We start from the raw sequence: 16,243 nt of genomic DNA on the forward strand, positions 1-16,243 counted from the left end.
TAAAAGGAATGATGATTTTAGTTTCGTGAATTAACTTTTTTAAACTGAGTCTGAGTCTGAAACTTATAACTTAAAAATAGACTTACGGATATTGATGAATACAGCTCCAAGGAACGCGAGGCCGTCAGAAGAAAAGCTTGATGGACAATGTTTAAGAGTTGACATCCCTTCCCCCCGCCGAACGGCCAACCCGATCAAGGGATTGATGATGATGGGGATGATGATGATCAAACCTTTGGATTGAGATATGGTACCGAAATTGTGTGCGTAGGTAGCTTACATCAAGACCTTGCTTATGATTGCATTTGGGACCAGTCAAGTCAATGTCACTTTGATTAAAGTAGTTAATTAAAAGCAGACACGGTTTTTTGGTTCATTACTCAAGTTTGCATTTTTCCAATCTACATGTAATTCAGAATGTATCAAGCTTGCATGGACACCAAGATTGAAATTTTATACGGAATGCGTCGGATCAAAATCAAGGTCAATGTTCTTCAAAAAGAAAATTGGTTTTCGTTGAATAACTCGAGTTCTGGTGAATGTATTGAATTGAACATTTTTATTTTAGTTGATTATACGTTTTTTCTTGTGGGCTACTTGTGCACAATTCGAGTGTCAATGATATTAAAAGTAGAAAGAAAAACGTTTGCTGTATAAAAAAAACTTGTACACGGAGTGTGCTGAAACTTTGCGCAAGTAGGTTACATGAATACCTAGCTTGTGATTCCAATTGGGTCCATTTTTTAAGTAGATAATTTCTGATAAATTGTGTTGGTAGCTTACAATTTACATGCAGATGTATCGTGGGATTTCACAATTATTTCAAGTAACTAAATAACAAAACCCTATCGAAGTTGTGTTTTAATTGCTAGTTTTCATATTTAAGATGTAGTACGTATTTTTTGTCGATAAAATAGTGTCAGGAATATGGATAAGTAAGCCATATCTAATATGTTTTAAATCCTAATGATTAACCAAAAGCGGGCATTTGGAAGAAATGAGACATACATACATGAGGTTATAAATTTCTGTTAAAACTTAAGTGGCCTCAAATCTTATGCCAACACGCGAATACTCCTGAAACACAGGTGCGTAACGTTAACACAAGATGTTTTAATCTACAGCAACACCAAAATAAACAAGCAAATTCGTTAAATTGATATCTCCCGCCAATATGCTTCTGGACACACAAGTGTTATATTTGACACTCAAAAAATCATTTTTTCGTGAAACAAAGGGCCATTACTCCGTTATTAACAGATGGTGTACAACGACGTTTGGCGTGCATCATCCTATTATCCATATGCTAGTATATACTCATACCAAATTTCAATTAAATCCGCCAAGCACATCCAAGATTTGGCTACGGACGGACGGACGGACGGAATGACGGACGGACGGACAACGCCAAAACAATATCCCTCCGCCTTTGGCGAGTGATAATAATATTTCAGTAATAACGAAATAGCTTGAAATAGCAGCTAAAAGTCCAAATTCGTCGCAACGTTCATGAGTTTAGTAAATTAATTAGGAAGGAGTACCGGGGCACTATTCGGATCCACACATAATGTAGCCTCGGGCACTGAGGGACCTCATTACACAAACACACGAACAATAGCTGATTTTGGTTGATTAAAGTTGTCCCATGTTTGGCTTGGTCTGTCAAGAGTATGTGCTTGGGGGAGCTAGAGTGCACCCCGATTTGGCATTGTTAAGCGTTGCCCTTGACGCGGTAGGGCCTAAACAAATTACAAAATTCCAACATCAGGATGTCGAAATCAGTCGTGAAAGGAATTGTCAATGAGATTGGAAAGATCGAAATTGGGTACATTATATACAGAGGAATAAACGCATGATTATGGTCGTACAACTAGGAACGACGCTGGTTGACGTGTCGGATAAGCCGTGGCTTTCAGATTTGTTGCCAAAGCACTAAGTTAATTTTCACGTTTTTATAATACTCAAACAAAAATAAACACTTAAACGAGTGACTTGTTCATTATAATTTCTATCTGTCATTTAAAAAGTATTATTGTAGATATAAAATATATAAAAATATTTGCCGCTCTTCAAAGATAAGACACACACAAAAAATAACCAAACAACGTTTTATTTAAACGAATATATGTTTAATAATATATGCATACTTATATAAATAAAACAAATGCTTTATATGATTTAATCATACAGGATTAAACTGCACATATTAAAAAGGCTTATAGTTAACGTTATTGGTGTCATAATCAAAGTGTGTAATCTGTGCATGAAAATAACTCTCACAGTTGTATTAGTATGATTTTCACAATAACAAGAAACACATTACCGAAAATTGCATACATAAAGCCCAATTAACGTCTCTTGCCTGTTATAAAACTTAAGATATGCTGAGAGGAAACAGTGATAGTAAAAAAAAAAAGTTAAAACTTGTTTTAAGTAAAAATAAAATATATATTAAAATAGATTGTAAAAAATAAATCACCAAACATTATTGAATTGTTGACATTTCAGATGATTTTACAGCAACTTACATTTTACAGTATCAGAACATTTGTTAAATACATACTCTTAAATTTCACAACGAAACAAGTTCAGAATGAGATTATTGCCTTCTTGCATTAAAAAAAGAAAGTATATTGAATTCTTTTTTGAGCATGTTCATGAAAAATAATTGTCAAGAAGTATGTTTGCGCGGTAAACAGATTTCTAAGACCTAGGTCCGGGATTATAAGTTCATGATCATGGTAGAAAGCTGAAAAAACTAGTAACTTAATTTGAACCACAAACACTACACAACGTCATGCAAAATGTCAATTTCATACTGGCTCGAAATCCGTAAGTTTTGCGTATATCGTAAATGCAGTAGACACACGGTAAAACTGACTTAACATAGTCAACAACAGATATACATGTAATAATGTAACAATGCCTTACAGAACTAACGACACATGCCAACAAAATCTAGTGACTTAGAAAACAATTTGACCAATTAAGCGAATCTGCATTATTCGATTTAAGTGCTTAAATGCATTTAAACTTAAAAGCGGTAAGGTATGAACAATCACGGGCTAGCTTTTTTCACGACGCTTTTGGGACTCTTTCCGTACATTTGTCTGTATGGATTCAGTCCAAGGTCTCCCATTTTCTCCGTCATCAGCGGGAACATGTCCGAAAAATCGTCCGGTGTTGCCGGTGTGTCCTGAAAACAAATTGAGGTATACCGGTCATAAATTCCTTAAAAACTTTCAATCTCCGGATGAAGAGTTTCTGTACTAAGACAGTAAACGCATTTACTATTAAAAACTGACATATCGTACCGAATTGCCAACTTTATCGTCAAACATAAATGCGAGCGCTTCTTATACAGTTACATGGATTTACACTAGATATGTTATAAAGGGTTGAACGCGAGTTTTCTCTCTGTTCTTCAAATAACCAGTAGCTCTATATTGTTTAAGCTTAATGAGTATCACTAACTAGCGAATCACCGGCAAGTCTATGCTCAAATGAGCGCATGCGTATATCAGTGAGCGAATAAACGAGAACATAAAGCTCATGCACTGAAATTGTTCAAAATGAATACAAATTTAAAATTTATATATAGGATCTGGCTCGAGTTGTCATATCATACCATATTTTATTAAACGAGTTCAGGAATTTTGTTAGTAAGCGAGCCTTTGGCGAGCTCACTAACGAATTTCCTGTACGAGTTTAATAAAATTATGGTATGATATGACAACGAGTGTCAGATCTTTTTTATCACATGCTTTTAAATGAGCAAATTAAATAAATATTTACGCAAACATAATGATAAATCCCGAATGTTGTTTACATTTCGTGACGTCATTTGACGCATTGCAGCAAAATAACAAAATGCGATTGGTCAATAAACGAAAACTAAGCCAATGAAAACGCTTAAAAATGTTGTATTACACATGTGTGATATAAAAAATATGTAATGGTTGTATTACATGGGAAACAGGGTATAGCATGTGATAAAATACGGTACATGATAATTGGCATTATGCTTCTATAAAGGTTGATGCGAAATACATATCTACAAACGAGCTAATAAATGAACGACTTATTTTAGCATGAAGGCACTAAACGTAAAGAAATACTACAAGAAAAAATAAACAAGCGTTCTGTTAGTGACCAAAGTCCACAAAGAAAGTTTTTCAGTAGAAAATAGATTTCTGTCAACATGACGTATGCTTAGACATTCTTCAATACTAATGGATTATTGCTCTTCACTAGATAAGTAATCAAATGGCAATCACTGTGTAAATACCGTATGTGTAGTATTGAAGTAAGAGTTATGTACATTGTATTCTGCATATATTATCTCCGTTCTATATCATTATATGAAGTTCTAGACATTAAATTCAAAGGAAGTTCTGTTCCGTGCAAGAAGATTGTTAGACGGACGATGCGACAATGAGATAACCCAAAGTTCACGTCGGGAGCAAAAAAAAACAAAACAACAACACTAAGCTGTAAGGCAATAAATTTCATAAAAACGAGGAAACACTGGAAAAGCGGAATAAATCAAGGAACGTGGGTTCACAGTGCTAAGAAAGGTAACTGCGTGCCACACATTTACAAGCATAATGCTGAAAGTATGCCAAACACCGAGCAGTTGGATTTGTGTTACAACTTTCCGAATGATCCATAAGTTTGTGTCCAAAGGTACTGAAGCGGCTGTAAGATGTTCGCCAAAACCAGATTTAAGAGACAAAAGTTTCATGTCATTACATTTTTAATAAGTTTCATTGTTGAAGTCGGCTTATAACAGGATATTATTGCTGTATATATTTTATATAACAAATTTAAATTTAATCACTCGATAGTTACATAGACGTTAAAACAATCCTATATCCATTTTTACGCGTTACGAGGTCTGCAGTAAAGAAAAACTATGCAGTCCGCACAGGCTAATAAGGGATGACACTTTCCACTTTTATGACATTTTTCGTTAAAATGAAGTCTCTTCTTAGCAAAAATTCAATTTAGGCGGAAAGTGTCGTCCCTGATTAGCCTGTGCACAGGCTAATCTGGTATGACATTTTACTCACATGCATTATGCCCAGTTTACTCAGAACGCGACTAAATTCAACGTTAACTCTACTGTTTGGCAATGCCATAGTGGAAAAATGGCTTTTTATAAGGAATGAATACACACTTGTTCGAACATAACAATTTTTATCGAGAGTATGCGTGGTTGTCAATGTTTTTTTCCCCGAAGTTTCGACTGCTCTATGTACGCCTGAGAAAATGTGAAGAAGAAGCGTGAAGCCATGCACGGAAACTGGCTACTCCACTCACCCGTTTTACCACGTGCGATTTCTTAACTACGAACTTTTGACGCTTCTTGCCTGCACTATAATATGGGTCCATTGACTGCAAGGGAATTGCATATGAACAATTCGGTGACCATTTAATGGAAACAAAATATGTCCGCCGAGGTAAGTATGTATTTGCAAATTCAGAAAAAATGCATGTTACCTGCGTGGCAGATCTGCATTTGCACCCAAAGGTTTACAAAGCTGCTACTACATAAACAAGTCAATTAACTTTTTAAATTCACAGTTGTAAGCTTGTTTTTTTCTCAGTTAAGCTGGCTTTTATTCTCTTATATATATATGCCGAGAGGCAGGCTTTGATCATTGATCTCGAGATTTTATATACAACTTCAAATTTAAAAACCGCTAATGCACAAGGATGAAAAAAACTTTGAGTGTTTTTAAAAAGCTATAATATATTATTTTTTGCACCTTAACACAAAACAAAAAAGCATTCAGTAAATTTAAGTCTACAATTCAAATCCATTTATATGCGTAAAACTCACCAGGTCAATATTATCAAAAGATGACAGCGAGCCAAGAGCGTCTACGTCATCGTCGTCGTCATCTCCCAGGCCGTCGCTGACGAAGCCGGATTTTGGATCGATGGTTTTCTTGCCGGGTGGGCATGTGATCATGTGCTCGGCGTCGCACGGGCAGTCCTGTTGCTCCAAGAGGCGCCGGTTGTTCTCGGGCGTGTTCTCAAACTCCTTAACGCACGTATCCGGTCCTGTGGGGAATAGTTTTAAACACGCCTTTCACCAAAAACCTTAAGGTAATCAGGTTAAACTATATCTAAGTGTACTCGAAAATGTTATCTTAATTTGATGAACCGGTACATGTGTTATTTGTATTCATACTTTTATCCAATTACCAGATGAAAATCGATAGTATAACAACGATCGTATAAACATGAGCTTTATACTATCGCTATTTTTAGACCATGGTTTTCCGATCTCTATCTTAAGAACACTATATGTTTCAATGTGACGTCATAGCAAATGATGACGTTGAAGTAAACAAACACTTCGGAGTCAACTTGGAAAACCAGCGTTGTTTCTTTGAATTTTAAAGTATTTTTACTCTTTTTGAACGATAAACGACCACAAAATAATAGGATAAATAGAATATTGTGTGAGTTTTGGATAAAGATTAAGTTTATCATGCTCGGCACGAACCATGTTCTAAGCCTCGCATGATAAACTTGATCTATATCCAAAACTCACATAATATTCTCTATATATTCAATCAATTTAAGCTTAACACAAGAATATCAGTTTAACTGACGGATGCTCCCCGATGATGCGCTTTGACAATATATGCGTTAATAACCACCTAAACAAGAGATGTGTTTGTCAGAAACACAATGCCCCCTAATGCGCCGCTTTTTCATTTTTTTGACCTTTTACCTTGAAGGATGACCTTGACCTTTTACCACTCAAAATGTGCAGCTCCATGAGATACACATGCATGCCAAATATGAAGTTGCTATGTTGAATATTTAAAAAGTTATTGCAAAACTTTACTGTAAGTAGTTTTGGGACAGAATTGTTATGCCCTTTGACCTTGAAAGATGAGCTTGACCTTGACCTTTCACCACTCAAAATGTGCAGCTCCATGAGATACACATGCATGCCATGCAATGTTCAATATTTCAAAAGTTTTTGCACAGAATGACAGACAGAAAGAAAGAAAGAAAGAAAGAAAGAAAGAAAGAAAGACGGTACAAAAACAATAAACCCCCGATCTATCGATCCGGGGGGAATAAAAATCTATATTAGCGTCGGTGACCTTGACCGTGACCCCAGTGACCTCAATCCTGATCAAAAGTTAGAGGTCCATGCAAGGTACCTACATGCCAAACAGTGCTCCAGCTAGGCCTAAATCGAAGGGCGCCCCGCCCTGCCCTCCCGAACCTCCGCCCTGACCTTCCTAGGGCCCCCCCTGCCCTTACAAAAAAAAAGTTGTTTTTTTTTTTTTACATATTATGATGATTAATAAATCTCTTATTAAAATACATTGTAATTAATTTATTCCTCATTGTAGTCATTAAATTTGAATTGTTTAATGACGATGGGAATAATTTATTCTTACAATTATTAATAACATATAAATTAACATGCATGAGGAAGCATTCTAGAAACGCCCGCGCGCTCGAAAGTGCCCTTTTGACAAAATACTGCGCATCCAAAGTGCCCTTTTGACAAAAAATCCCCCTGCCCTTTTCAAATCCTAGCTGCAGCATTGCCAAATATGAAAGAGATCGGTAAAGAATGGAAGGTGCTATGAGAAACTGTAACAAAAGTGTGACGGAAAAATCTATTATTAGCCTCGGTGACTTTGACCTTGACCCTAGTGACCTCAAACCTCATCAAAAGGTAGAGGTCCATGCAAGGTACCTACATGCCAAATATGAAAGAGATCTGTAAAGTATTGAAGGTGCTATGAGAAACTGTAACAAAAGTGTGACGGAAGGAAGGAAGTAAGGAACTTCAAACTGGCAACTATATGCTCCACCGAAAATATTTCGGGGAGCATAAAAAGAGTTTTCTTTTCTTTTCCTTTGGATATCACTTCATTTGCAGATCACACGCTTATTGTGCAGTATAAAGGGCATATAGTAGATATATAATGACGTTTGTAGCAACTATTTCAAATGTCTATGGCCGACATATCTGATTACGAGACTTTTCGGATTCATTCAATCATCTGGATGTAAGTAAACACCTTACCACCTTCTTAAAGTACAAGGTTGACGTGGTATTGACAATCATAAATATAAAACTTAAGTGATAAAAAATTGATTGCCAGCTCACAGATTTGGCTGGTTCTGAGAATGGCTCGTGTTAAATTCATGTCGTCATAACAAACCGCGTGTGTTTTTTATCGGAAACATTTAGAAAACGACATTTATTGAGGAAAATATAAATGCTGATATTTATTAAAAGATTGCTGAACAACAAGATAATTATGCTGCATCTGGTAAAGTTTTAGTTACTATTAAAGTGGTTACAGCAAGGGAGGTTTTCGGTTTCGAGCGTTTGAAAAAACAATCAACAACTGTAAATGTCAAAGTTATACAGCCATTTTACGAATGTCCTCACCTGTGTAACCCTGGGGACAAGGGTTAGGCGGAGTGCAGTAAGACGGCAGCACTTTGTCCGTCTTCACTTCCGCTTCGTCTTCTTGCCTGCCAGTGCCGCCTGCAAAAGCGGGATGTCCACAGTAAGATACTGTTGTCCATGATTTTACAATTTTACATTTTGGTAATAAAACGGCGATTACTGTCAAAAGAAATAACGAAGCGCAAACCGTTTACTAGATTAGTAAAAGTTCAAACTCGCACTGTTTTCTACGAACAAAATGATTGCTGGTGGATTATATTTATGAAATATATTTTCAAGTGTGGAAGTAAAATATTTCTAATTTGCGTACAAAAATAATTAAGTTAGGAAGAATATTGCAGAGTTTTTAATGACTGCCTATCCGCAGCTGATTTGTTGAGCGTTTAGTGATAACAGGTTCCAATGTTTATGAGTTTTATTTCTATTGATATCAAAGACAAAGTACATTCAAATGATTTTGCTGCGATATTATTTTGCAAAATTTCATAATTTTGCTTTCCCTTCATCTTGAAATACTGTGATGCACGAACAATAGTCCTTCATTTACCCTTTTCATAATGCACATGAACCCAATCCAATTAAGGAGGGCGTACATATCTAACTTCTCAAGTTTTAAAAGAATTCCTACATTTTCCCAAAATGTAAAAGTTTCCCAGCAGCACACATTTCCAATTTTTAAAAACTATATAATAATTAAGTAATTATTCTGCAATAAAAATAGACGTGACCATTAAGACTCACCAGAGATGAACTGGTAACCGGAAATAGGGAGCTGGCTCATGTACTCCTGGTCCCTAAGGGCCGCCTCGCCATAGTCGCGTGCTTCTTTAGGGGCCCCCATGGCCATCGGGTCTGGGTAGTAGTCCGTGCTGAGCTTATCACTGTAGAATACGAACCAACCATGCAAGGAATTCATTATAAAATCAACACTTTAAACAGTACAAGAACAATGTATGACAAACCGAGTAAAACAAAATCATATCAATTACATTTAAATATACAGCTACGCGTATTGTAATACTCATATTGCAATATTTATTATTCTATGAAAAGCTGCGACACAGCGCTAGTTATTTCTTCAACTAAGTCTTGCTAAGAAAGTAGCATCGCGACCACGTGCTATTTACCTGTACAAGAAACATTTTGATTATTACGGGCGATGAAACGCTGGTGATACTCCTTTGGTCGGCTGCCTTTAAGCTTATATCACGTACCCGGGTATATTGACGTATACTTGAAAGTACCATTTGCACTACAAGTACATGTATGTAGTATCAGAGCCGACAACAACCAATAGAGCGCTAGTGACATATACGAGGCAACGCAAGATTAAGACCGCCACAAGCTACCTGTATGTGTCGTCCGGGTAGTATCCGTGTAGAGACTTCATGTTGTACAGGTACTGCAGGTCGGCCAGGAAGTCCCCGTATGAGGAGGCCCGTATCCGAGCAACCAGGAATACCAGCCCGATTAGCTCTACAAACTGCATGCCGTTGGTGTGTTCTTCAGATGGCGACTTTCTATGTCAAATGAAAGCAATCCTTTGGAAAAATGTTCATTCGATCTTCTTGAAAGAATACATAATACGCAATTATAACCATAACGTATTCCCGTGAATATTATACGAGAAAAATTAAAATAGACATTTAATATAATTGATTTACACAACCTGAATGTGCGAGTAATGCGTATATATGCGTCCTGCTGTTTCGTGATTAAAATTTCATAGTCTGATGGGTATGTCGATTTTACAGTTCATTTATGACAATAACAGAACGTAGCAAGAATCCCCAAACGAAAAAGGTGTGTAATTACGGCATAAGCTGATAACAAACAACTATATTTTCATTTTATACGTACATAAAAGAGATTTTCAAATCCAAATACGTGTGTTTGTTCCAGTCGATATTTTCCTGTAGTTAATGTATCCAAAATGGCCGATGCAATGTACGTCAATAGCACCTTTTGGAACCCGATGTTTCTATGACGATCCCCGATAATCGACCGCTGCCGCGAGACTGCGATGCGACTGTGACAACTGGATATTGGAAATACGTCAAATGGGCTTTGCTCCGTGAAAATATGTTTGTCATGCATATTGTTATCATATCATTGACTGGTATATTGGCTTTCCAAGATGTGCGTGCGTCAGGCGAAGTGAATAACGCTAATAGACGGCAACCGGAGTACCTATATAGAAATAAAATCCTTAAATTTAGGTTTAATTAAAATCACTTGCTTAGGTTAATTGCTACCCATTCGTTTCATTTATTATTCAATGTAGGAAACGCATATCGTGATAACATTACTTCATACATTTACTAATGCAACTAGATCTTTGTCACAGACGTGACGTATACCCCCACATGCCGCATTGACACAGACTATTTTGCAAGCTGTCTTCACAAAACAAGAGAATCTAAATGGTGATTTTTAAGAATTATTATGCCATTATTATTTATGGCCATTTTGACCTTTGAACTCTTGAATTCTTACGCATGACACGCTGTCCAATGACTGTGAACAAAGTTAATGTACAGAGTCATTTTAAAATCTCACAATGAATGACATAGTTATGGCCCGGACAAGCTCATTTATGGCCATTTTTCACTTTTGAATTCCAAGTGCGACCTTGACCTTGAAGATATCGACGTTATTCTTTCGCATGACACATTGTCCAATGATTGTGAACAAATGTACCGAGTAATTTTAAAATCTCACAATGAATGACATAGTTATGGCCCGGACAAGATCATTTACGGCCATTTTTGACCTTTGAACTCACAGTGTGACCTTGACCTTGGAGATATCGACATAATCATTTCGCGCGACACACCATCCAATAATGGTGAACAAATGTGCCAAATGATTTTAAAATCTCACAATGAACGACATAGTTATGGCCCGGACAAGCTCATTTTAGCCATTTTTTACCTTTGAACTCAAAGTTTGACCTTGTCCTTGGAGATATCGGCGTAATTCTTTCGCGCGACACACCGACCAATGATGCTGAACAAATGTGCCAAGTGATTTTAAAATCTCACAATGAACAACATAGTTATAGCCCGGACATGCTCATTTATGGCCATTTTTGACCTTTGAACTTCAAGTGTGACCTTGGAGATATCAACGTAATTATTTCGCGCGACACACTGTCCAATGATGGTGAGCAAATGTGCCAAATGATTTTAAAATCTCACAATGAATGACATAGTTATTGCCCGGACAAGCTCATTTATGGCAATTTGTGATCTTTGAACTCAAAGTGTGACCTTGACCTTGGAGATATCGGCGTAATTCTTTCGCGTGACATACCGTCCAATGATGGTGAAAACATTTTTTAAATGATTTTAAAATCTCACAATAAATGATTAAGTTATGGCCCGGACATGCATTTGACATTTCTTTGAACTCAAAGTGTGACCTTGACCTTGGAGATATCGACAAAATTCTTTCGCGCGACACACCGTCCAATGATGGTGAACACATTTGCCAAATGATTTTTAAATATCACAATAAATGATAAAGTTATGGCCCGGACATGCATTTGACCTTTGAACTCCAAGTGTGACATTGACCTTTGAGATGTTGACGTACTTTTTTCACACGACACACCGTCCCATGATGGTGAACAAATGTACCAAGTTATTTTAAAATCTAACGATAAATGACATAGTTATGGTCCGGACAAACTTTCGGTTTAAAACACACTAAGTGACCCTGTGACCTAGTTTTTGACACGACATGACCCATATTTAAACTTTACATATACATCACCTAGATACAACTTGTGACCAAGTTTGGTGAAGATCGGATGAAATTTCGGGACAGACCGACCGACCGACAAAGTGGCTCCTATATAGCCCCCATTACCAATGGTTATGGGGGTATAATTAGAAAAGTGGAAGTAGTCGCAATATTTTGGCATGAGTGCTTGTTCATAACAAGCCATTCATTGCGTTTGAACGTTATATTATATAGTCAAAGAATACTTCATTTATTGCTTTCGCTCGTTTTTTTTGCGGTAAAAAACGGTTTGGAGTGCAAAAAGGAAAGAATTTAACTCCGGTGGCAATGTATAAAATTATTAAATTAATTGTATTCTGCCAATGTACCAGAAATCTAACAATTACTAAAAGAAAAACCGGTCTTTCTGTGTATAAGGTATCGGAAAAATGGGTTTATGTTCGATTTACAATTAAAAACTATAAAATAAAAGCCATCTAAAAAATATTTGTAATAATTTTTCGAATAATAAACAATCTAATTTCTTGAGATGAACTAATATTTGTGTTATTCGAATATAGGCAGAAAACTTATGGAAGTATTATTGCATATAATTTTGATTAAATTATTTCACTTAAATTAAATAAATTTATGTTTTTTATCAGAACCTGTCATAGGCAAAAATGACACATGCGGTCGAACTTTGTATTAAAGTCGATGTGAAAGAGCTTACGTTTGTGTTGCATCTCCTCTTCCGTGCTAAATCAGCTCAGAAGGGACGTTGTCAATTCCAGATGATTTTCCTCCTACCTTTCGACTGGGTACTGCCCCCCCCCCCCCACAGACACACACTTCTGCCTTAAGTATCGACAGACTTTCGTCGTCTGCTTTTGGTCAGGGATCGTTCTGAAGGAAACTGTAGTCTGGTTCAAGCGGGTACGGGTAATTATCGAGGTTGCTTCAGTTTTTAGTCCACCTATTCAGAACTGCGGCACTCTCGGTCCGGAGGTTCCCGTCCGCGTTTGCTATACACTGGCCTTGGATTGACTGGTATTTGCGTGAATCTTGAGGGTGCTGTATGCATTTTGACTGATGCCTGTGCTTATATTTTTTGAATGTTGATAGATTGCTCCTATTCTGTTCTGTGTACCTCATTCATCTTCTTCCTACACCACCTGTTTGCTTTCTGATATTCTGTCCAGGAGTCCAGGCTGGTGTACTGCTAATGCCGAAACTCTTCTTTGTCACAGAAATTCACAATGGCTTGTTCTTCCTTTACTCCCAAGAACTTCACTGGCTGATGACGGCAAAACCTTCATGATGTCGTTGTTGATAGCGTAGATGTACTTGTGCATGATGTTCAAGGCTGCAAACTTGCCGTATATCTCTTTTTGAAATGTATCTGTTATTGCTGGATCTTTTCGTTTCTCCAACTCAAATCTTATACGAGTTTCTTGGTGATGCGCTTGTTCTTTAACTTCAACTTGACGCAGGTGAGCACTAAGTCATAGTCACTGCCAATGTCTCTGAGAGAAAACGTTCTTATGTTCGCCTTGTTGATGCTGGACTTAACCTGTTGCGGCGCCAGTATGAAGTCGATCTGGTTGTGTTCTTGTCCGTTTGGACCATGACAAGTCGCTATTATGGACGGTTTGTATAGATGCAGAGCGCTGACCAAGGTAAGTTGGTGGCTTCCGGCCAACTAAAGAAGTCTCAGCCCTCTGTCGTTTATCTCGCCTAAGCCAAATCTACCTTCTGTACCCGACCAGTCTTGGAAGGCGTCATGTCCGACCTTAGCGTTTCAGTCGCTTTTGACAATGATGATGTCTGTATTCTGAACATTGACTATGATGCACTCTAATTGTAGAACTGTTCGATATCCTCATCGTCATAGTATGAAGATGGTGCGTAGACCTTAAGTATGGTGATGTTTTGAGGTCTCGGTGATGAACATAGGCCTGCTAGAGACTGGGTTGCAACTGATGACCTGTTACCTACCTGTTTCCTAACGCTCCAAGTTACTCGGTGGAGATGTATAGAATCCTGCCCACAAAACCATATCTTGTGCCGTTTGTCTGTTGATGTTCCTCCGTAGCCTAGCCACCTGACCTCGGCTAGTCCGACGGTGTTCCGACGGCAGGGTTTCAGCTCATGCGTCAGTTCGTTGACCTTTTTGCAGGCAAGTAATATTCTAACGTTCTATTCTCTTACGTAGGTAATAGGGATCTTGTCGCATCCAGCCGTGAGACTGACATCGTAGTGCGCAGTCATTGTTATGCCGGGCCCAGACCGGTTTGGTATTCTGATGTTTTGTTATCATGATTTCCTTCCAGTGGGCTTGAGTCAATCTTTCTCTCAACAAGAACTTGTGGCTGGTCGTAAAAAACATGCCACCCATCACTTTGTTTAGCCAATGTCCCGGTTGTAGAAGTGATAGTCGAGTTTCAGATGAGAACCAGTTGAGCCTGTCATCCTAAGAGAGCTGCTGCCTAGCGACATTACCCTTATTCGACTTCATATGATCATAAACATATCGCGCAACGCTGTTGAAGGAAATCATTGCTTAGGATTTCGCTTTTTGTTGCTTGATATTATTTTCATTGTTTCTTATTGTTAATTTTTTCTTAATTGTTAAATAGTTTGAATGTTGCAGTGACAATGTGGATATTTCCTTTTTTTAAACTAGTCCAAAGATAGTGAATAATTAAACATTAAAATTTCACTCGAGATCAATTGAAATGATCCGTTTTTCATTTACTGGTATTTTTCACTCATTCATCTAATTAAAATCACTAACAGTACAATTACACTTAAAAGTGCATAATAAGAGTTCCTAGTCAGTGAACGATGCTGAAAATCAGCAAATTATATAGAAATGGTAGTTAACTAGTGCCCCAGTTTAATGCAGATTGGGAAATAAATGGGACTTTTCACGTGTTTGTTTCTACAATTTGACTTGTTTTTGACCGCATTAGACCCAGTTACAAACTCGGTCGGATAATTATTGAAAAAAATGTTAAGACCATAATTCATTTTGTACCATGAAGATTGTGCAAAAATTTACCCTGTAGAATGTTCACACACTGAATGATGCTGACACAATAGTCACAATCGCGATCTCAAGATATAGTCATCGTGTTATCACACTGAATGATGCTGACACAATAGTCACAATCGCGATCTCAAGATATAGTCATCGTGTTCACACACTGAATGATGCTGACACAGTAGTCACAATCGCGATCTCAAGATATAGTCATCGTGTTCACACACTGAATGATGCTGACACAATAGTCACAATCGCGATCTCAAGATATAGTCATCGTGTTCACACACTGAATGATGCTGACACAATAGTCACAATCGCGATCTCAAGATATAGTCATCGTGTTCACACACTGAATGATGCTGACACAATAGTCACAATCGCGATCTCAAGATATAGTCATCGTGTTCACACACTGAATGATGCTGACACAATAGTCACAATCGCGATCTCAAGATATAGTCATCGATGCCCATGATGCTGACACAATAGTCACAATCGCGATCTCAAGATATAGTCATCGATGCCCATGATGCTGACACAATAGTCACAATCGCGATCTCAAGATATAGTCATCGATGCCTGACACAATAGTCACAATCGCGATCTCAAGATATAGTCATCGATGCCTGACACAATAGTCACAATCGCAATCTCAAGATATAGTCATCGATGCCTGACACAATAGTCACAATCGCGATCTCAAGATATAGTCATCGATGCCCATGATGCTGACACAATAGTCACAATCGCGATCTCAAGATATAGTCATCGATGCCTGACACAATAGTCACAATCGCGATCTCAAGATATAGTCATCGAAGCCTGACACAATAGTCACAATCGCGATCTCAAGATATAGTCATCGATGCCTGACACAATAGTCACAATCGCGATCTCAAGATATAGTCATCGATGCCCATGCATTCACAGATAATCTTGCAGGTATAGTATACTACAAAGTACCCGGGGATCAGAAATGTACTAAAATGAAGGGGTTTATTTGG

At 37.6% G+C, this 16,243-nt stretch overlaps 1 protein-coding gene across 3 annotated transcripts; it reads right to left on the bottom strand.

Moving 5' to 3' along the window:
* Window positions 1-2,094: 2,094 nt before the first annotated feature.
* LOC127871854 (uncharacterized) lies at window positions 2,095-16,200 on the bottom strand. Of its 3 annotated transcripts, XM_052415110.1 has the most exons (8): window positions 12,924-15,001; window positions 10,325-10,654; window positions 9,814-9,984; window positions 9,206-9,345; window positions 8,444-8,542; window positions 5,846-6,069; window positions 5,323-5,397; window positions 2,095-3,196 (listed from the first exon to the last, which is right to left on the bottom strand). In XM_052415110.1, exons 3-8 carry the CDS (start codon window positions 9,951-9,953, stop codon window positions 3,059-3,061), a joined length of 816 nt encoding a protein of 271 aa, XP_052271070.1. In that variant the 5' UTR covers window positions 9,954-9,984; window positions 10,325-10,654; window positions 12,924-15,001; the 3' UTR covers window positions 2,095-3,058. The 3 variants fall into 3 exon arrangements, with proteins under 3 accessions (XP_052271070.1, XP_052271072.1, XP_052271071.1); XM_052415112.1 differs by lacking the exon at window positions 5,323-5,397 and having other exon boundaries at window positions 12,924-16,200; XM_052415111.1 differs by lacking the exon at window positions 12,924-15,001 and having other exon boundaries at window positions 10,325-12,451.
* Window positions 16,201-16,243: the final 43 nt, after the last annotated feature.

The sequence above is a fragment of the Dreissena polymorpha genome, chromosome 3, assembly GCF_020536995.1.
Source record: "Dreissena polymorpha isolate Duluth1 chromosome 3, UMN_Dpol_1.0, whole genome shotgun sequence".
Taxonomy (NCBI): Eukaryota; Metazoa; Mollusca; class Bivalvia; order Myida; family Dreissenidae; genus Dreissena; species Dreissena polymorpha.

Bases quoted from the DNA above. Each gene is read 5' to 3' on its own strand.
- LOC127871854 (XM_052415110.1), bottom strand. From the start codon at position 9,953: ATGCAGTTTGTAGAGCTAATCGGGCTGGTATTCCTGGTTGCTCGGATA. The intron at 6,070-8,443 runs GTGAGGACATTC...TATTCCCCACAG, and splicing joins TTGTCCCCAGGGTTACACAG to GACCGGATACGTGCGTTAAG. The intron at 5,398-5,845 runs GTGAGTTTTACG...ATTCCCTTGCAG, and splicing joins CTTTTGATAATATTGACCTG to TCAATGGACCCATATTATAG.